The sequence below is a fragment of the Lissotriton helveticus genome, chromosome 11 (genome assembly GCF_964261635.1).
Source record: "Lissotriton helveticus chromosome 11, aLisHel1.1, whole genome shotgun sequence".
Lineage (NCBI taxonomy): Eukaryota > Metazoa > Chordata > Amphibia > Caudata > Salamandridae > Lissotriton > Lissotriton helveticus.
In genome coordinates, this window is record NC_136072.1 from 1,187,205,520 (window position 1) to 1,187,227,700 (window position 22,181).

The 22,181-nt window shown below is 49.5% G+C and overlaps 1 protein-coding gene across 1 annotated transcript in view; it reads right to left on the reverse strand.

Moving 5' to 3' along the window:
• Positions 1–22,181, reverse strand: part of PIWIL1 (piwi like RNA-mediated gene silencing 1) — a 1,966,306-nt gene that overhangs the window by 1,636,994 nt on the left and 307,131 nt on the right. The window contains exon 3 of the mRNA XM_078668015.1: positions 8,996–9,137. Coding sequence (XP_078524141.1) covers positions 8,996–9,137 — 142 coding nt within the window. The remainder of the gene's footprint in view (positions 1–8,995; positions 9,138–22,181) is intronic.

The following is a 22,181-nucleotide window of genomic DNA, read 5'->3' on the forward strand; positions in this document are numbered from 1 at the left end:
CGACTGCGGATGTGGGAACCTGGCGGCAAAGTACTGGCATTTTGCGTTTTTGCTTGTGGCAAACAGATCTATTTCCGGCTGTCCCCATTTCCGGAAGAATGGTTGGAGCCCTTTGGGGTGAATTTCCCATTCGTGCATCTGTTGGCTGTGCCTGCTTAGCAGGTCGGCAACCTGGTTGTCCTTGCCTGGAAGGTGTTCTGCCATGAGAAAAATGTTCCTCTGAATGGCCCATTTCCACATTGCTTGAGCTAGGTGCGACAGCTGTGGCGAGTGTGTTCCTCCCTGTTTTTTAATGTAATACATAGCGGTCATGTTGTCCGTCCGGATCAACACAGCTTTGTTGCGTAAGTGTGTCGCGAAAGCTTTTAGGGCTAGAAAGATGGCCATCAGCTCTAGATGGTTGTTATGCATTTTCTTTTGCTGTATAGTCCAGAGTCCCTGTACTGTGTAGTGTAGGACATGGGCTCCCCATCCTAGTAGGGATGCGTCCGATGTTAACACTATTTGTGGGACAGGCTTTTGGAACAGTCGTCCCTTGCAAAGGTTTTGTGGAGTCCACCACTGCAGAGAGTTTTATGCCCGACTGGTCACCAACACTACGTCTTTAAATTGCCCGCGAGCCTGGTTCCACTGCCTTGATAGGCATTCTTGTAGCGGACGCATATGTAGTCTGGCGTGAGGGACTATGAAGATGCACAAGGCCATCATGCCTATTAGCTGCATAAACACTCGGGCTGGTAGTGAGTGTTGGGGTCTGAACTTTTGTATTAATGTCTGCATTCCCTGGATCCGTGCTGTGTTGGGATATGCTTTTGCTGCCAGTGTATCTATTGTTGCTCCCAGGTACTGTTGGACGTGGGATGGTTGTAGATGTGACTTTGGGTAGTTTAGTGAGAATACTAAACTGTGCAGAAGGTGTATGGTCTTTGACATGTGGACGGCACATTGCTGTGCTGATGGCGCGTGTATTAGCCAGTCGTCCAGATAAGGTACACATGGATGTGTTGCCTTCTCAGATGTGCTGGCACTGTAGCTAGACATTTGGTGTACACTCTTGGAGCTGTTGTCACCCCAAATGGTAGGACCTTGAACTGGTAGTGTTGTCCTTGAATGGTGAACCTCAAATACTTTGTGAGCAGGGTGTATTGGTATATGTAAGTATGCATCTTTGAGGTCTAAGGTTGCTAGGAAGTCTCCTTGGTGAAGCAATGTTAAGACTTGCTGCAGAGTGAGGATGTGAAAATGTTCTGACAAAATGTACAGGTTGAGGGGCCTGAGGTCCAGTATTGGTCTGAGAGACCCGTCCTTCTTTGGAATTAGGAAGTATAGGGAGTATACTACTGTTCCCTGATGTTGCAGTGGGACTGGTTCTATGACCCCCTTTTGCAGCATACGGATGACCTCTTGCTGAACTAGCGTTATATGTTCCTGTGACATAGGATGGTGCACGGGTGGTATGTTGGGTGGAGTTGAGGTGAGCTCTAGGCAATGGCCATGTTGGATAATTTGCCTGACCCACTTGTCTGTGGTGATATTTAACCAGACTGGCAGAAATTGTTGTATTCTTCCCCCGACTGGTGTTATGTGGTCTGGGGGTAGTGCCAAGTAGTCACTGCTTTGTGTTAGTGGAGGATCTATTTGCATTGCCTCCACAGCCTCTTCCCTTGGTATGGTTTCCTCTATAACCACCCCTGCTGGTGTTCTTGTTCCTGTGGATTGTGTGTTACTCTTATAGTTGGAGGATTGCTGTGATGTTCCTCGTATTCCTCCTCTATAATTGGAGAGACGAAAGGAGCCCCGGTGTTGTTGGGACTGAAGAGCTTCTATAGAGTCTGCCGTTACTGCATCCTTTTTCATTTTGTCCAGAATTGAATCAACTGCTGGAAAAAATAAAAAGTCTGGGTTGATTAAGAATTGTGGATTGGACTTCATTCTTAAAGCCTGATATACGAAGCCATGCGTGGCGCCTTAGTAGCACGCTTGTATTAATGGATCTGGCAGCTGTGTCTGCCGCGTCTAGGGCACATTTAATGGATGCATTGGTGATGAGCTTTCCCTCTTGTATAAGTTCATCTGCCTGCTGTTTGTAGGGATCAGGTAAGTGTTGGAGAATTTCTTCCAAACTGTCGTAGTGCGCTCTATCATATCTGGCTAGCAAGGCCTGTGTATTGGCTATTCTCCAGGAGTTGGCTGCCTGAGCCGCCACTCTCTTGCCTGATGCCTCAAAGATTTTAGACTCTTTGTCTGGAGGTGCGGCCTCACCAGTAGTCTGCGAGTTTGCACGCTTACGTGCAATGGATACTGTGGTCTGCAATCCTATGGTCACCCCAGATTTTTGCTTTTTGCTTCACTGGTTTACGACTTTCCCTGGCTGTGGGCCTGCTAATCAGACCCACAGCCTAGCTGTTCTCTCTCTAAATTGACATCCATGTACTTTAGGTGCATTTACCAATTAGTACTGGGCCACCTTATCATTCCCTGTACACCGGGCATAGGTGTACCCAGGGCCTACCAGGGGCTGAAGCATGTATTATGCCACCCCTGGCTGGCCATCTAAATCTGACACAACTGGCTGCATGACAGCTGGGGCAAGGTGGTGTAAACGCCCTTTGCTGTAGATATAGTATACCTATATCTAACCCTAAAATGGACACATATATTCCTATCAGTCACTCCTATGGAAGGCCTTATCAATCTTGAAGGCAGAGTGCTTGGAATTATGTGAGATGGTGCTCTGGCATGAGCTGAGCCCATTTGCAGCTTGCGGAACAAAGTCCTAACAGCTGTTCCATGATAACGCTATACCAGATACTCTTAAGTGCATTATCAACCTCGCGGTTAAATGCTAACTCTGGTATAACATTATCAAAACATGTCGAGTAAGGTGTCATACGATTTGGAATACTACCCCCTCGCCAATTCTGGCGACGGGGGTAGCCTCCCACCCTTCTAGAGGGACACGACAGTATGTACTGTGAACCCCGGTTAAAGTTAACTCGAGCCTCAGCATCACAAAATGGATGCTGCCACCACAGACACAAGTCTGACCTCCTGCTGCTGGGAGTCCTTCCCTGCCCCAGCTCACAAAGGACAAAGGATAGGGGGTGTAGCCACCCCCCTTCCTGGTCCCACCCAGGGGAGGGACCTAGTCAGAAGTGCAGCCCCCTTTAGGAGAATAAAGGTAGGAGCTGGTCCCATTCCAAATTAGATTATCCTGAACTATTCAAGAAGAAACTCTGGCCTTCGACGTTCTGCTCCACAGAAGACTGAAGAATCTCCCTTTTGGACAAGGAGTGTCCAACCTGCAACTGCAGGCACCATCAAGCGTCCAGCGGCTTCACTTTGTCGTCTTCCCTCGAGGATCCAGACTTCAGAGCCCGACGAGACCCGGATTCCCAGACCTCTCCGACCTCTACCTACATCTGCAGCAAAGCTGAGACCCGTGGGTGCGCCGAGACACGTGGGACCGGCCATCTTGGAAGAAACTGCACTTCGCTTCCAGCACGACTCCAGAGGTAAACTCGACCAAGTGCTTTGGGGACTGAGAAGCCCCAACCCTGAGCAGCCCCTGCACCGAAGATCAGCCCTCCAGCATCCACGAGATCTGCGTGGGGCCCTACTGCTTTGTTGCTGCTCGATGCGTTGTCTGGTCACTTGCCGGCTGGCTAGTGGCCTCCCAGACGACGAACCTTTGAATCTTTGCTGCTGGTCTGGTTGCTCCAGACTGGCCCTTGCTCCCTTCCAAAAGAGGGGCACCCCGGACTCTCCTAGTCCGCACCAGACGCCTTTTCCCTTCACCGCGTGGGTTGCCTTTGCCAAGGCCGGTTGAGTCCAATCCTGGATCCGACACCGTCGACAGCGAGAGCCTGCGTGGGACAGCTCGTGCCTCCATCCTTGTCGTCGAAGACGCCTCCTGGTCCACGTGGCTGCAGTCAAGCGTCCACTCTTCACCTGATATCGACGACGACATCTGGTTCCACTCCAGTCACTGGCTAGTGACTGAACATTGTCCCCTCTGTTTTCAGGTCTCCTTCAACAATCCACCCTTGGATTGCACCGGACATCCTCCTCCTGGTCGCCTGCAGCATCTTTTCTTTCAGGCTCCATTGACTTCAACGCGAGAACCCGACGCACTTTGGCACATATGCACCCGCTGCCCGTGGGTGAGGTAACGAGAGCATTTCGGTGCTCAAGGGTAGACTAACTGTCCTAGTGTCCAGTTCCACAGTCGTCGTCCTACCTAGTCAGGATTGTCCGTACTCACCTTTAACTTGAACTGTACTGTCCATAGACGTTGTGACACATCTCGCGTGTGAGTTCACACTCTGCACACGCGTCCCATGGGCCTCCTATTACTTACCTGAAGTTAGTGTAGCGTGGTCCCATCGATCCTACAGCCTCTGGACAGCTCCATTCCTTTTATCGACTTTCACATTCCACTTACTTAGTATATGGTTTGTCGTGCCCCTAGGGCACCATTGTAATTATGTGCGACTTGTAGTATTTTTCGTAAGAGATTGTCATGTGCTTAGCCCTCTGACCTCATAAAGAGTTCAGAGGTGTTGTTATTAATAAATATACCGTTTATTTTCATAACAACCTGTGTGGTGTCCTTTCATCTGGTATTCAAGGGGTTATATTGTGGGTAAACAGCTGGCTTCACATGCCAAAAGAGTTTAGCCTAAGACTGCTTTGTCCATGCTACCATTAGGATAGCTGGTCTATAAGGTTGACTTACAACCAATCACCATGAGGGTTGTTTGGACTGATACAAGGTGATCACTAGAACTAGTGAGCATCATATATCAGGCCAACTTCTCACAGATACCACTAAGGAATCTAGGGGTAGCTGACCTTTAATGTATGTAAGATCTATAGGTGTAGCCCTGTATTTTTTCTCAATTCTAGGGTTTATGACCCGTGCCCTAGCAGTGTCCTTAAAAATGTCACTTGCATGTTTTAATACCCCTTTTATCATTGGGAGTGTTTTAACGTGTCTCTCAGATGTTGTCGGTGTATCAAAGAGGAAGTATTCCTCAATAGCATCAGAGTGCATCTCTACATTGTGGTAGGTTGCTGCTCTATCTAGTAGTGAATTAAATGCTACTGTATCCTCTGTGGGTGATGGCTTAGTAGGGTATGCTGCAGGGTCTGTAATGGGCAGAATCCCTTTAGTGTCTGGTTCCCCTCCTCCACCCCATGGTTGTGTGTTTGGCTCTGAAAGTCGGTTTTGTGGATAACCAAAACCTACATCCGCACCATGATCTTCATCAGGGTTGTAATGAGAGAGTGCCGGTGAGGTTGGGGCATAAGGAGTAGTAGGCATAGCAGGAGTGATAGGTTCAAAGAATATAGGAGAGGTCGCACCATCTCTTTCTTTAAGGGGATCTCGGAAAGGTCTTCAGTTGGTAGAGGTCTTTTCTTTTTGGTATAAACAGTCACTTTACCAGTTTTTGGGTCGATGTATAGTTTTGACTGGTCCTCTGTGGAGGGATCTGGGTGAAGAAGTTCCTCTTCCACAGTCTTTGGTGCTGTAACCTTTGGTTTTTTGTTCCTTCGGGTCGACGCTTTTTGGGGCTTCGACCGTTTTAGGTGTTTGGATCGGTTTTGGGTGTTTTTCAACAGGTTTTGTTGGTTGAACCTCTTTGGTTGGCTTCACGACCTGTTTCAGACCGAGCGGTTTTGTCGGTTCGACAATGTCCTTATGTTGTTTTGGAGCCTGCTGTTTTGGCTGGACGCCCTTTTTCGATTCAATGGGCTTCGGCTCGACCGATTTCCTTTCGTCCACCTTCGGTTTCGGTACGACGGTAGTTTTGGGCGTAGGCCTTGTTCTGTCGTCAACCGTGTTTTTCCCTTTGTCGATACCCGAGGCTGATTTGCTCGATTCGACGTTCTTTTAGGGGGTTGATTCGACGTGCTTTTGCGTCGAATCGACGTGTTTTGGCTTTGTGGTTGACTCGTGGTTGACTCGACGGCCTTCGACTTTGAGCTCGACTCGACTGCTCTGCTCTTCAATGTCGACTCGACGGTCTTTGGTTTCGAAGGTTGCAGTGGTACTGTGGCCTACGGTTTGTCGCCTTGCAGCTTAGATACCTTCGGTTCGACGTAATTCGGTCCGAAGACTATATTGTCGATTAGTTTCGGTTTCGATGGAACCGATGTTGTGTAACGTGTCTCAGAGGGCTCTTTTGATAATTTATTAGCTGGGCGGTATGGCGAGGATGTAAAACGAGGATGTTGATCTCGGCTAAGGCCTGCTGGCGATGCCTCAACCTGAGTCTCTGATAGAGGTGTAGTGTCTATATGGGGCGTTGTACTCACAGTTCGCCCCTTGCCGTCAGCGGAGTCGTCTTCAACTGCTACGATGTCCTGATCAGTCCTCGAGATCGACGATTAGTTTTCCTTTCTCGGGGTAATATTCGGAGTCAGGCTCAGAGTATTGTCTGTCGTCTTGATCTGATTCTTCAGCGCTCGCTAGATGATCTTAGTCATCGAAGAGGTTATCGGGCTCTTTGCATTTCTTTCCTCGCCGCTCGTCGATTCCGAATAGTCTTTTTTGATCGGAACTGGGCACAGTCTAAGCAACTATCTTCATTGTGATCTGGAGATAGTCATTTATTGCACACTGGATGCTTGTCAGTGTGCGGGAACTTCGAGTTGCACTGAGGGCACTACTTGAATGGACTTCGTTCCATCAACGGTCGGTCCACGTGGTGTCGAGAAGGCCTCACGGCCCGATTCGACGACTGGAGTGCAACAAAGTTGTAAAAGTGTATCGGCACCGAGCGCTGAACAATACCGACGGATCCTAAGGCCTTTTGGCCTTTAGAAGAGTTTTTCTTGATTTCGAACTTGGAGATTAGAAAAGTACAACCGAACCCAATGGCGGAGAAAAACAATTTGAGGCTGGAGAGGATGCCCATGCGCACTGTAGTCCAAGGGAGGAGCCACCTATCTCGTGCTACTTCAAAGACTCTTCCAGGACAACAATGTGCAATCATCCGGACCCAACACTAGGCAGCGATCTATGCACAGATATGAATTCAGCAGCCCACATACCTCGAACATATACATATATTTAGCATTATTGCTATTTTATTTACCGTGGGACTCCCACTTCGACGACTGGGAATATTCAAGCATGTGAATCTATGAAAGAAACCCCTAATACTGGAGAACTTATAATACCTTGGAAATACTTCCAAAGTTAGACAGTCTGTCACATGATCATTCAATTCAAATATAAAGCAGAGGCAAAACAGTTCAAATATAAAGTAGAGGCAAAACACATGGGCCACACCACACGTTCTACCTTACAATTGGACTGTTTATGCAAATAGGTTAAAAAGTACACCTTACTCGCCGTGTCAGACAACATTAGATCCTTGGTGGACCAAGATAATGCTGCTGCACTGTATCTCATGACCATCTGCTGTGCATCCTTCATGAAAAAGGAATACATTCAAAAGCTCTTTAGTGGTTCACCTCCTTCCTTCAAAATAGATGACAAAAAAATTCAAATGGGCAAATTCGGAGGACCGCAGGGGCCACCCTGAGCCCCACTCTTTTCAGTGCCGATGTCTCCTCCTTAGCTGTGATTAGCAGGAAATGGGGCTTTGAAATCTGCTCCTACGCAGATGACAAGCAGCTGTTAATTGCCCTGGAAGACAAGCATGAGGACAACAAAAGTAACTTCATTAACTGTCTCACTGAAATAGCAACCTGGATGATGGAACATTGTTTAAAGTTAAACGCCGGAAAATCGTAGATCCTGCTTTTCGGTGGAGCACAACTAATTTGAAACAACACCTGGTGGCCCGGACGCTGGGAGCTGCCACAAAACCCAAGCGAGTTGCAAAAAATGTGTGCATACTCAATAATGCACTGACCATGCAAGGTCAAGATCTAAAGCTGTGCGGAAAAAGCTTCGCTATACTGAAACTACTTCGAAGTCTTTTTTCCTGGATTCCCCTTAAACTGTGGAGGGTCCATTACCCAGGCTTCATTTTCTAGCAGACTTGACTACAGGAATGCGCTCTATGTGGGCATGCCGGAGTATCTTATCTCCTGACTACAGGTGTTCCAAAATACAGCTGCTAGACTGGTTTGCAATAAAAGTAAGTACAGCTGGGTATCTAATAGTTTGAGAGAACTGCACAACCTGCCTGTACACCAAAGGGCCAAGCTCATGCTCCAGAGCGCTACACAAGAGCGGTCCGCATCTCGCAAGATAAGTTAGAATTCTATGCTCCCCGACAAAACTTGAGGTCTCACCAGCAGGCCCTGGCCGAGAAGAACAGACCAAAAGGGTTAGAGCAGGAGATCGATCTTTTTCAAAACTAGCAGCCGTCCACAGGAATGAACTTCCACTAGATCTACACCCAACGGACAAATACCTGTCCTTTAGAAAGAAATTAAAAACTTCCCTGTTACCTAGATTATAGTGAAAGCCACCTACCATCCCAGCCGACGCCCCAACCTGAAACTGTTCACAACCGCACTCACAATATCAGGATAACGCTCGCCTAGCGATGTGATGTCCCTTGAGATGAATGTTGCACTTTACAAATACAATGTGCTCCAGGATCATGTGTAGTCATGAAAATTCAGCGCTTGTGACTATAAGCATCTCGTGGAGAAGAAGTTTAAGTAAAAGGAGGTGTATTTCTACAGACAAACAGACTAGACACAGGATGTCAGGGTATGACCCTCTTGCAACAAACAAGGTAGAAGGCAAACCACGGAAAACAATGCATTTGATCAATAGTGAAAAATAATGTTGATCAGACATCCTCAGATACCCCCCAGCGTTCAATGCCTTGACATGAAACTAAAACCATGGTGATCTGAGAGGAGGTTTACAGGCCCAAGGAAGAGTTGCTGTGTCAAACACACCGGTCACTGCGTGACTATCTGCTATCTATAAATCACCAGCCTTTATAAACACATGCATAGGAGTAAAGTTCATGAAAATATGTTTGAATCCCAGTCTTACCTTCACCACATGGTTGCCTTGCAGGTGCAGTTACAATACGCTGCCTCCCACGTCCAACAAGTTCTCCTTCAGCTGGTGGTGGCTGCTGTTGTGGTGGCAGATGCTGTGTAGACCTAGGCCGTGTTGGACCAGGTTGCGGGATCTTTACATTGTAATTAAAAACGAAAAAAAGAGTCACATTGTGACTTGAAGAAAAGGATCAGAATACAGTCATCTACTCTAAACAAAATAAAGCAGCAAATACAATTACATAATAGTTGATTAATGGTTAGGATACAATTTAAGGAAGAATCAAGCAGTGGTAGTGAAACGAAAGGTAGGTAATCCTCATTCTCATCCAGGACAATCCTCAAAGTTGTGAGCACTTGAATTGTGGCAGCCACGAATGGGATCCTGAAGCAGTTAATTAAATAAATATGTGCCTAAAGTTTTTCAGGAGAAAGGTGTGCTTTAATAAGAGAAAAACATTTGTGCAGCTGATTAACATGCCAAAAACAGCCATTCATAAAAAAAAAACAATTAAAGCCAAGTTACTACATTTACAAAATAGTACTAGAAATATCTTTCATACTTTTTCTCTAGAGGGAAAAGAAAGGCAATGTAAGCAGACAGGCTGCCATAGACATGAGTAAAAACTGGCATTGTGCATTTGAAGGCCTCACCCTTCCTCCTGTGCCCCAACATTAATCAAAAGGTGTTAGGTCAGTTAATTTTTACGGAACTAAGAGGATTCAGAGTGTAAGTGGAAAAAACTTATATGATTTCTGGTCTGGGGAGGTTGGAGGCTTGCTGGACTATTCATGAGGATTTCCATGGAAAATAACTAGGATTACAGGTAAATAACTTCCTGCTTTCAAAGGGATCTGTAGAATGGATGTAGGGTTCTTTGTCTACATTGCTAAGTTAACGTGAGCTTAGCTGCCATTAGGCTGCTTTTGCGCACGGCACTACATGCGTTTATTTTGCAATACTTTGTACCCTTTCACATGAGAACTGTCTGCTTTTCACGTACTCTGTTGTGCACGGAGGTTTAGTCTGCACACTATGTACAAGGTCGATAAACAATGCCCCTTGTTATTCTGTTCTGGTCAGTCCCTCGCACCTAGACATAACATGACAGCTGCACTACTGAAAATCTTATGCTTTAATATTGCAAGCGAAGAATCAATCAATCAGCAGAATTTGTATAGCGCGCTACTCGCCCGTTAGGGTCTCAAGGCGCTGAGGGGGGGCGGGGGGTGCTACTGCTCGAACAGCCAGGTCTTGAGCTTCTTCCTGAAGGAAAGATGGTCCAGGGTCAGCCGTAGGTGAGTGGGGAGGGAGTTCCATGTCTTGGCTGCCAGGTAGGAGAAGGATCTTCCTCCGACGCTAGATTTGCGGATACGTGGGACGGAGGCGGGGCGAGGCTGGCGGATCAGAGCTGGCGGGTTAGTGTGTAGAATGTGAGGTGGCTGTTGAGGTACTTCGGGCCCGTATCGTGGAGGGCCTTGTGTGCGTGGGTGAGGAGTCTGAACGTGATCCTCTTGTTGACGGGGAGCCAGTGCAGGTCTTTCAGGTGGGCAGAGATGTGGCTGTGGCGAGGGATGTTCAGGATGAGATGCGCTGGAGTCTTTTCTGGAGTTTGGCTGTGGTTCCAACATAGAGGGTGTTCCCGTAGTCCAGACAGCTGGTGACGAGGGCCTGGGTGACGGTCTTCCTGGTTTCGGTGGGGATCCATCGGAAGATCTTTCGGAGCATGCGCAAGGTGTTGAAGCAGGATGACGAGACGGCGTTGACTTGCTTGGTCATCGTGAGGGAGGAGTCCAGGATTGTGAGAAGTTGGCCTGATGTGCAGTGTTCACTATTCTAGTGATCACTATATATCAGTCCAAACAACCCTTATTGATGATTGGTTGTAAGTCAACCTTATAGACCAGCTATCCTAGTAGCATGGATACGAGCAGTCTAAGGCTAAGACTCTAGAGGGCGTGTTAAGCCAGCTGTTTTACCATCACATTACCCCTTGAACACCCAGTGAAAGGACACCACACAAGTTGTTATGAAAATAAACAGTGTATTTATTTATAACAAGACTACCCTGGCTCTTTATGAGACAGGGAGCTAAGCACACAACAAAACTCTTATAAAAATACTTCAAGTCGCACAATTTACACAAATGCCCGAGGGGCACGAAAAACCATATACTCTAAAAGTGGAATGCGAATTACTAGCAGGTAAGTAACGATTCTCAGAGGCTTTAGAAACGCTAGGCCTACAATACTGAACACTCAGGTTAGGAGCAGGAGGCCTAGGGACACCACGTGCAGAGTGGGAACTCTCACGCGTAAGGCGGGAAAAAGCCTATGGAAGCTAGAACTCACAAAGTTACTGTTCTCGGGCGAACCCGACTAGGTAGGTCGAAAACGACAGTGGATCTGGACCCTTGGATAGTGAGGCTATGCTGGGGAACCGAATGAATATGCTACTTACCAGTATGCATCTGTTCTTGGCATGTAGGGCTGCTAACATTCATATCTTAGCATTAGATCGCCGCCTAGTGTTGGGCTCGGATGATTGCACATTGTTGTCCTGGAAGAGTCTTCGAAGTATCCTGAGATAGGTGGCTCCTCCCCTGGACTACAGTGCGCATGGGCATCGGCTCCATCCCCAGATTGTTTTTCGCCATTGTGGCAGAAGATGGAGTGAAAAGTGTAAAGGATGTCCATGCTAAAGAATAAATACAATAGTATATCTGCAGCTGCGACAGGCACCGGGGAGGAGGGCGGGCGATATGAATGTTAGCAGCCCTACATGCCAAGAACAGATGCATACTGGTAAGTAGCATATTCAGTTCGAGGCATGTGGGCTGCTAAATTCATATCTTAGCATAGAATACATAGCAGTCCCTCCATCAGCGGCGGTTGCCCGTGCCAGCTGCAGAAACCTGAAAAAGTGTCTTGAGAACAGCCTGTCCTACAGCTGCTTGCTGCTTGGAATGCACATCAACACAGTAGTGTTTTGTGAAGGTATGTGGTGTGACCCACGTGGCTGCTCTGCAAATATCCTCTAAAGGAATGTTCCCTAGGAAAGCCATGGATGCCCCCAGTTTGCGTGTGGAGTGCGCTCTGGGGGGTATTGTTAAAGTGCGCTTGGCTTTTTGATAACATATCTGGATGCACTTAACAATCCACCTGGCTATCCCTGCTTTGGAAATTGGGTTGCCTTTGTGTTGTGGTGCGAAGGCAACAAAGAGTTGTTTTGTCTTTCTAAAGGGTTGTGTTCTGTCTATGTAGTACATCAACGCCCTCCGTACATCTAAGGTATGGAGCATTCTTTCCGCCACCGTTTGCGGGTTTTGAAAGAATGCTGGTAAGTCAATAGTTTGGTTAAGATGAAACTGTGACACCACCTTAGGAAGGAATTTAGGGTTAGTGCGTAGCACTACCCTATTTGGGTGAATTTGAATGAACGGCTCTTGTATGGTGAGCGCTTGCAGCTCACTGACACGCCTCAGAGACGTAATAGCTATCAGAAAGGCCACTTTCCACGTAAGGAATTGGAGCTCACACGAGTGCAGTGGCTCAAATGGTGGCCCCATCAGTCTGGTGAGAACGACGTTGAGGTTCCACACCGGAGCTGGTGGCGTCCTTGGGGGAATGACTCTCTTCAGACCTTCAAGGAAGGCTTTAATGGCGGGCACTCTGAAGACAGAGAGGTGCTGCCTGTTCTGAAGATAAGCCGCTATGGCTGAGAGATGTATCCTAATGGAAGTGTACGCCAGATTGCACTTGTAGAGATGTAACAGATAGCAGATGATGTTGGGGATAGATGCATCTAGTGGGTTGATGTCATTGGACGTACAGTAGATGACAAATCGCTTCCACTTTGCAGCATAGCATGCTCTAGTAGTTGGTTTCCTCGCCTCCTTGATGATACTCATGCATTCTGGAGGTAGGTTAAGGTATCCAAACTCTAGGACTTCAGGAGCCAGATCGCTAGGTTGAGCTGTTGTGGATCTGGATGCTGAATGTCTCCATGGTTCTGCGTCAAAAGCCTGGGCGTGAGGCGCAGTCTTTGATGCGGCACCACTGAGAGTTCGAGGAACGTGGTGTACCAAGCCTGTCGTGCCCACGTTGGAGCAACCAGGATGAGAGTCATGGAGTGCTGCCTTAGCTTTCTTGCGACCAGCGGTATTAGAGGGGCTGGCGGAAAAGCGTACGCAAATTTGCCGGACCAGTTCATCCATATCGCATTCCCCTGCGACTGTGGGTGAGGGAACCTGGCGGCAAAGAGTCGGCATTTTGCGTTCTCTTTTGTTGCAAACAGGTCTATCTCCGGATGACCCCACTGCTGGAAGTACGGGTGGAGAACAGAAGTGTGTATCTCCCACTCGTGCATCTGATGGCTGTATCTGCTGAGCAGATCCGCCATCTGATTGTCCTTGCCCGGGAGGTGTTCTGCCATGAGGAAAATGTTCCTCTGAATGGCCCACTTCCACATGCTCTGAGCCAGATGAGACAGCTGTGGCGAGTGGGTGCCCCCCTGCTTTTGAATGTAGTACATCGCGGTCATGTTGTCCGTCCGGACTAGCACGACCTTGTTGCTCAGATGTACAATGAAGGACTTGAGCGCCATGAAGATTGCCATCAGTTCCAGATAGTTGATGTGCATCTTCTGTTGCTGCGTCGTCCATAGTCCCTGCACTGTGTAAGTGAGCACATGAGCTCCCCATCCCTGGAGAGATGCGTCCGTTGTCAGGACAATCTGCGGCACGGGCTCTTGGAACAGTCGGCCCTTGCAAAGGTTGTGTGGAGTCCACCAATGCAGAGAGTCGTATGCCCGACTGGTAACCAACACTAGGTCTGTCAATTGCCCACGAGCCTGTGTCCACTGATTCGCTAAGCACTCCTGGAGCGGGCGCATATGTAACCGTGCGTGAGGGACTATGAAGATGCAGGAGGCCATCATGCCTATCAACTGCATGAACACTCTCGCTGGCAGGGAGTGGCGTGGTCGGAATCGTTGGATCAGCGACTGAATGCTGTCGATTCTGACTTGGTTTGGCTGAGCCATGGCTGTCAGGGTGTTGATCGTAGCACCCAGGAACTGCCGGACATGTGTCGGCTGAAGATGCGATTTTGGGTAATTTAGGGAGAAACCCAGATCGTGAAGAAGGTGAATTGTAGTCGACATGTCTGCGGCGCACTGTTGCTCTGACTTGGCTTGTACGAGCCAGTCGTCTAGGTAGGGGTAGACATGGATATTCTGCCTCCTGAGGTGCGCCGCCACTGTCGCTAGACACTTGGTGAACACCCTCGGGGCTGTAGTGACTCCGAAGGGTAGGACTTTGAACTGGTAGTGCCTGCCTTGAATAGTGAACCTGAGGTATTTCCTGTGTGACGGGTGTAGTGGAATGTGGAAATAAGCATCCTTGAGATCTAAGGTCGCTAAGAAGTCTCCCTGGTTTAGCAAGGGAAGAATCTGCTGCAGTGTAAGCATATGGAAATGCTCTGACAGTATGTACAGGTTGAGGGGACGTAGATCGAGAATGGGCCTGAGAGAACCGTCCTTCTTTGGAATAAGGAAGTACAGGGAATATACCCCTGTGCCTTCCTCCCCCACCGGCACGAGCTCGATTGCGCCTTTTTGCAGCATCGCCACCACTTCCTGCTGCAATAAGTGCAAGTGCTCTGCGGACATAGGCCTTTGCCTCGGTGGGATGTTGGGTGGAGTGGATTTCAGCTCTAGGCAATAACCATACTGGACTAGTTGTCGCACCCACCTGTCTGTGGTGATGTTTCTCCAGACGGGCAGGAACTGCTGCAGTCTCCCCCCGACAGGTGTTAGGTGGTCGGGGGGCAGTGACAGAAAGTCACTGTTTGCTTGGAGTAGAGGTGCGGGAGCTGTTGTTTCCTCTGCCGCGACCTCTGTTGCTGTTATTCCTATAACCTCCCTTGTTCTGTTTAGTGAACGAGGATTGCGCCCCACCTTTGGAGAACTGGGATTGTTGACCCATTTGTCCTCTGGTGACTCCACGTGCACCTGAGCGACGAAAATTGCTGCCACGAAACTGTTGGGACTGCAGGGCCCCCATAGACTTAGCAGTTTCCGTGTCCTTCTTTATTTTCTCTAGGGTGGTGTCAACATCCGGACCAAACAGACTATCAGGATTGACTGGCTGATTCAGAATTGTTGTCTGAATATCCTGCTTAAACCCTGAGATGCGGAGCCAGGCTTGTCTTCTCAGCATAACGCTAGTGTTGATAGCCCTAGCAGCTGTGTCCGCAGCGTCAAGTGCACACTTGATGGCTGCGTTTGATATTAGCTTTCCTTCCTCAATAAGCATTTTGGTGCCTTCTTGGAACTGTGGGGGCAGGTGTTGTATAACCTGTTCTAGGGTGTCGTAGTGCGCCCTATCATAACGCGCCAGGAGCGCCTGTGTATTTGCGATGCGCCAAAAGTTTGCCGCCTGTGCAGCCACTCTTTTGCCTCCTGCCTCAAGCACTTTGGACTCCTTATCCGGGGGAGGAGCTTCACCCGTTGTCTGGGAGTTGGCACGTTTCCTGGCATTGGCAACCACAAGAGAGTCCAGTGGCAATTGTCCCCGGATGTAGACGGGGTCCGCAGGTGCAGGCCTGTACTTCTTTTCAATGCGAGGGTTGACCACTCTCGCCCTCGTAGGCTCCTTAAAAATGTCCCCAGCATGTTTGAGAACACCTTTCAGCATAGGAAGTGTCTTTACTGTCCTTTCAGATATGGCAAAGGTGTCGAAAAGGAAGTCTTCCTCAACCGGGTCGGCATGCATGTCCACATCATGATTGGCCGCCCCCCTTTCAATTAGTGCATGAAATCCTGCTGAGTCCTCAGTCGGGGATGCACGTGCATTAAAGGTCTGCGGGTCTTGGCCCACACCTTGGGTGTTCTGGTCACCAGTGTCGTCGTATGAATCTGGTTGTACATCAGGTTCATCGATAGGGAAATTGTACTGCTCATCCTCATCATATTCCTCACCCACAGAGTGTTCTGGGGAGGGAGTAGGGCTCCGTCTTGGAGGAGGCTGAATCGGTTCCGTGAGGCCTGAGGCGTCAAGGGGCACCCTCTTCTTTTTCAGTGGGATGATGTAGGGGTCCACCGGCTCAGAAGTGATCTTCCGTTTATAGAGTGTCAGCTTGCCGGTGGCAGCATCGATGAAATGCTCTGAATCGTCTTCCGATTCGAGTACACGACGTGGAAGAGGGTCAGGCAGCGAGGAACCCTGTTTCGGAGCCGATTTCGTCGAAAACGCTTTCGGCGCCTCCTTAGGTGGCAAGAGAAAGAGGAGTTTCCCAGAAGGCTTAGCCGGAGCGTCCTTTTGCGGCTGCGGTGATGGCATCGGAGCCGATGGAGCAAAGGCTTTCTCCCTGATTCTCTGCAGTGACTCCGCAATGGGGGACGGTACACTGCCAGTGGGTTTCGTCGCCGACAAGGATGCTTTGAGCGGTCCTTCGGATCCGACGTCCTCGCGGGCCTTGTGCGTTTTGGGCGCGGAAACCGTCTTCGGCACCTCCGAATCTTGAGGCCGGGGCGCAGACTTCTTGTGCGTAGCCTCTTTGGAGCCGACCTTGGCGGGCTTGGACGGCGCCGTAGCCGCTGATCCGTGCCGACCATCTTTCTTGGGGGCCCCTTCCTCGGGCGTCGGTTTCGATTTCGGAGCATCGGAATCGACAGACTTCCTCGGCTTCTGCGGACCGGAGGTCGACGGAGCCGATGGGGTGACGGGCACCGACGTCTTCACAGGCACGGCAGCCATCTTAGGGACACTCGAGTCCTTAGGTTTCAGTTTCGATTTCGGGTCGGCCATTTTAGGTGTTGACGACCCCGATGGTTTCAGTTTCGGTTTCGAAACAGCGTGCCCAGCAAGTGAGTCCGTAGCCGGGCCCGAAGGCGGGGCTGTGGCTTGCGGCAACGGGTCCTGGGTAAGGCCGACAGGCGATCCCGTGTCCCGGTCGGTATCCTCGTAACCTTCGGGGCAGAGCTCGTCCGCTGAGCTATCCGCCGCGGCCCCATAAATCTCATCGTCGTCTCCTACCTCTTCGACGTATTCGAGGACTTGACCCGCGACTCCGTCGTCGTCTCCCGGATCCGCCTCGACCTCCGTCTGTGATGGGGAGATTTGTAGATGGTGACCCTGGACCTCTTCTTCCTGGTCGCCGAAGATGTTCTCCGGATCCGGGGCCGCTTGCCTAGCTTCCAAGCGCACCGCGCGCCGAAGCTTGAGAGTTTTCTTGGAGCGGAACTGTGCACAGGCCTTGCACTTGCCGTCGTCGTGGTCCGGTGAAAGGCACTTGTTACACACGGGGTGTAGATCGATGTGTGGGTACTTGGACCCACAGAGCGGGCAGTACTTAAACGGGCTCCGCTCCATGTCCGTAAAGGCTTGCAGTCGTGTCGCGATGAGAAGGCCTCAAAGTTTAGAAAGCGAAGAAAACTCCGCTTATTCCGGCTCCAAGAGACGGAAGACTCGAGACCGTGCGCAGACAATACCGACGCAAGAAAATCGAGGCCTTTTGGCCGCTAAAAGTTAGTTTTACTTGGTTCCGACAGTAAGACGTCGAGACCACATCCGAACCCAATGGCGGAAAAAAACAATCTGGGGATGGAGCCGATGCCCATGCGCACTGTAGTCCAGGGGAGGAGCCACCTATCTCAGGATACTTCGAAGACTCTTCCAGGACAACAATGTGCAATCATCCGAGCCCAACACTAGGCGGCGATCTAATGCTAAGATATGAATTTAGCAGCCCACATGCCTCGAACATGCCGAAGTTACCTAGCCCAGGGGCTGCGGCTGCATAGGTCTGAAAAGACGTCGGGATTCCTCGTTGACGTACCAGGAGCCTGAAGAAGTTGCTGGCAGGCGGCCAGTGAAGAAAAGTTCGAAGAGATCCAAGCCTGGATCAGGGAAGAAGAAAACCTGAAAGCAGAGGGGACCAAGTTCTTGAATCACTAGCCAGTGATTAAGTGGGCACCAGGATGTCACCGGGCGAAGTCACCGCAGTCAGGTGAGTGGGCGCTGCTGGGCTCTGTAGTCTCACGGACCAGGAGGCGTTGTCGGCGACCAGGATGGAGGTACGAGCTGTCCCACGATGGATGATGCTCTCGACGTCGCTGGACCCAGGATTGGGGCAACAAGTCTTGGCAAATTCAAGCCCACGCGGTCGACCTAAAATGGCGTCTGGAGTGGACCAGGAGGGTCCGGGGTGCTCCTCTTTTGGAAGGGAGCAAGGGCCAGTCTGGAGCAACTAGACCAGCAGCAGTGATGTCGTCGGGCGTCGTTTAGGAAGGCCACAAGCCAGCGGGCTAGTAGCCAAACAACGCGGTGAGCAGCAAAAAGCAGAAGGGCCCCACGCAGATCGTGGAGATGCTGGGAGGCTGATCTTCGGTGCTGGAGCTGCTCAGGGTCGGGGCTTCTCGGTCCCCAAAGCACTCACCAGAGGATCCCTCGGCGGTCGTGCTGGAAAGAAGTCGTGCAGTCTTGAAGATGGCCGGTCCCTCGAGGTCTCGTCGCACCCACGGTTCTCAGCTTGGCTGTAGAGGTGGGTAGAGGTCAGAGGTGCCAGGGAAGCCGGTTCTCGTCGAGCTGGGCAGTCGGATTCCGGAGGAAGGACTTGCAGCAGACCGCAGTGTTCTTAAGATGGGGCCTGCGGATGCAGGGTGACTACTCTTTAGTCACAAGGGAGAATCTTGAAGAAGAAATCTTGATGTCCTTTCGTAGAAAGTCGTGTCTTGATTCCAAAGATGATCTAATTTGGAAGGGGGCCTGCTCCTACCTTTATCTGGGAAAAGGGGGCTGGCACGCGACTAAGTCCTGCCCTATGGGTGGGACCAGGAGGGGGGTGGTTACACCCCTCTCCTTTGGCGGGCTTTCTCCAGGCCAGGGGCTGGAGTGCCCCTGGAACTGGTTTCAGCCGGCCTATGCACAGTGAGCACCGGGGTGCCACTTGCAGTCACCTTCCTCTGTAGCCCTGCCTACCGGGAATACACAAAACCCTGTCTGGGACGGTGCTGGCACCGCCCCTGGCAGGAAACCCTTTGTCCTTGCCTCCTGCTCTGGGAGGACTCCCAGCAGCAGGAGGGCAGACTTGTGTCTCGGTGGCAGCATCCATTTTGTGGATGCTAAGGCTCTGTCTGACTTTAACCGGGGTTACAGGTTACATACATGTCGTGTCCCTCTAGAAGGGTGAAATGCTAACCCCGTCGCCAGAATTGGCGAGGGGTTAGTATTCCAATTCGTATGACACCTTACTCGACATGTTTTGATAAAGCGATACCAGAGTTGGCACATAACCGCGAGGATTATAATGCACTTAAGAGTATATGGTATGCGATATCATGGAAACGGCTAAGGGATGGATCCCGAAAGCCGCAGACAGGCTCAGCTCATGCCAGAGCACCATCTCACACGATTCCAAGCACTCTGCCTTCAGGATTGTTAAGGCCTGCCATAGGAGTGACTGATAGGAGATCTGTGTGTCCATTTTAGGGTTAGATATAGGTATACTATATCTAAAGCAAGGGGTGGGTACACTACCTTGCCCCAGCTGTCGTGCAGCCAGTTGTGTCAGTTTAGTTAGTCAGTCCAGGGGTGGCATAATACATGCTTCAGCCCCTGGGAGACTTCTGGGTACACCTCAGCCCTGGGTACAGGGACTTGGAGAGGGCCCAGTGCCAATTCAGTACCTGAGTACAATTTGGATAGAGAGAACAGCTAGGCTGTGGGTCTGATTAGCAGGCCCACAGCCAGGGAAAGTCGTAAACCAGTGCAGCAAAAAGCAAAAATCTGGGTGATCATAGGATTGCAGACCCTACTCTCCTACAAGGATGAAGCCCAGGTTGCGTGCGTGGTCCGTTGGCTTGGGTGCGGTGCCCAGGGCTGGGGGCCACCAGGAGTCGTCCCAGGCGGAGGGAGATGGTCCGAGGATGAGGATTTCCGTCTTGCCTGAGTTCAGTTCCAGACGGCTGATCTTCATCCATTCTGCGACGTCTTTCATTCCTTCCTGGAGGTTGGCTTTGGCGGTGGCGGGGTCGTTGGTGAGGGAGAGGATCAGCTGGGTTGTTCACACATTTGGAGAAGACCTTTAGAGTGCAGAGCTGTGCTTGTCCTGAGATGTAAACCTTTCATCTAGGCCTTGAGGTATAGTGGTCTGCTGACAAAGCCCACAGGTGGATTTTTTCATAATAAACTATATCTTAGCACGGGGAGGGTGGTTAGGGACTGTAGCCATTTTGCACTGTCTTTATAAAATAATATCACCCGTTTGCAATCTATGGAATTGTGACAATGCGCACATTGTTTATATGCATTTTGCTGCTAGTAATGCCACATGTACCGTACCATAGAGTGTGTTAGTTCGAATATAAACATTTTAAACTACACCGTGACTGAATAATACTCCTATTGTGGACAAGTATGAGTGAGTTAAAGAGTTGTCTTGCTCCCGCGATTCCTGGGAGAGTCAGGAGTGTCGTGTTCTGGGTCGTCTAATCACTGGTAGCTTCGCTGGTAGTCTGAGAAGGAATGAGACACTATTGCTAGTCGGTTTTTGGGATTTTGGGTACTGAGGTGATAGGTTGGTACAACACTATCTACCGAGGTCCTGGTTTCCTGCGCATAGTTCTGTACATGTGCAGAATCCCCGCAACAGATCCTCAAACAATAAGAATAGAACAGCAATCCCTTCAACCAGTCACAGCAGTTTAACAAAACACCACCAACTATCGCTCAAACATTCCTAAAAAATAACTTGCCTACTAGGATATACACACCAGTCCAAATCCGCACAGTCGCATTTTGTAAATCTATTTATGGACCTCAATGTAGCAGGTTACATCTCTCTCAAAAGGAGCTTTTCTCGGGAGTTGCAGTTTTGCCCTTGGTTTAATGTACATTAGGTCCAGGACTCGAAAAATTCACTCGACCACTAGCATTTGAGAGTCCGATTAATTCAGGACGAGCTTTTTTTAGGTCCTACTTGCCCTTTCTGGCGAGTAGGAAGACAAACTGACATTTGACCTCTGCCTCTGAAAGCAGAGGAAATGTGACAAGATAGCAATATTTAAAAGCATCTTTATTGCTCACAAAGTAAATGAGCAATAAAAATGCTTTTAAATCTTGTTGTTAACTTGTCACATTTGCTCAGCTTTCAGAGTCAGAGGTCAAGTGCATTTCACTTAGGTCGAGGAGATTTTGTAGGTTTTTAGACCTGCAGGTCTAGTGCATTTTTCATAATTTTTCGAGCCCTGAGGTCTACTACAGACATTGGTTTGGTAAAAGAAAGTAAAAAACACAATTTTGATACATCATAGACATGAGGAGAGTTTTAAAATGCTATGATGTAAAAGGCTTTTTCTGCTAGAGTCAAAGGGTTTGGAAAGAAAGTAATGAATATGCTACTTACCAGTATGCATCTGTTCTTGGCATGTAGGGCTGCTAACATTCATATCTAGTGCATAGATCGCCGCCTAGTGTTGGGTCCGGATGATTGCACATTGTTGTCCTGGAAGAGTCTTTGAAGTATCACGAGATAGGTGGCTCCTCCCCTGGACTACAGTGCGCATGTGCATCGACTCCATCCCCAGATTGTTTTTAGCCATTGTGGCAGAGATGGAGTGAAACAGTGTACAGGATGTCCATGCTAATGATGAATGCAAGAGAGTGTCTGCAGCCGCTAAGGGCACCGGGGAGGAGGGCGGGCGATATGAATGTTAGCAGCCCTACATGCCAAGAACAGATGCATACTGGTAAGTAGCATATTCAGTTCGAGGCATGTGGGCTGCTAAATTCATATCTAGTGCATAGAATACACAGCAGTCCCTCCATTAAGGGCGGTTGCCCGTGCCAGCTGCAGAAGCTTGAAAAAGTGTCTTGAGAACAGCCTGTCCTACAGCTGCTTGCTGTTTGAAATGCACATCTACGCAATAATGCTTGGTAAATGTGTGTGGTGTAGACCATGTGGCTGCTCTACAAATGTCTTCTAAAGGAATGTTCCCCAGGAAAGCCATGGAGGCCCCCAAATTTGCGTGTAGAGTGCGCCCTTGGGGGTATTGTTAAAGTGCGTTTAGCCTTTTGATAACAGATTTGAATGCATTTAACAATCCATCTGGCTATTCCTGCTTTGGAAATGGGGTTGCCTTTGTGTTGTGCTGAGAAGGCAACAAAAAGTTGTTG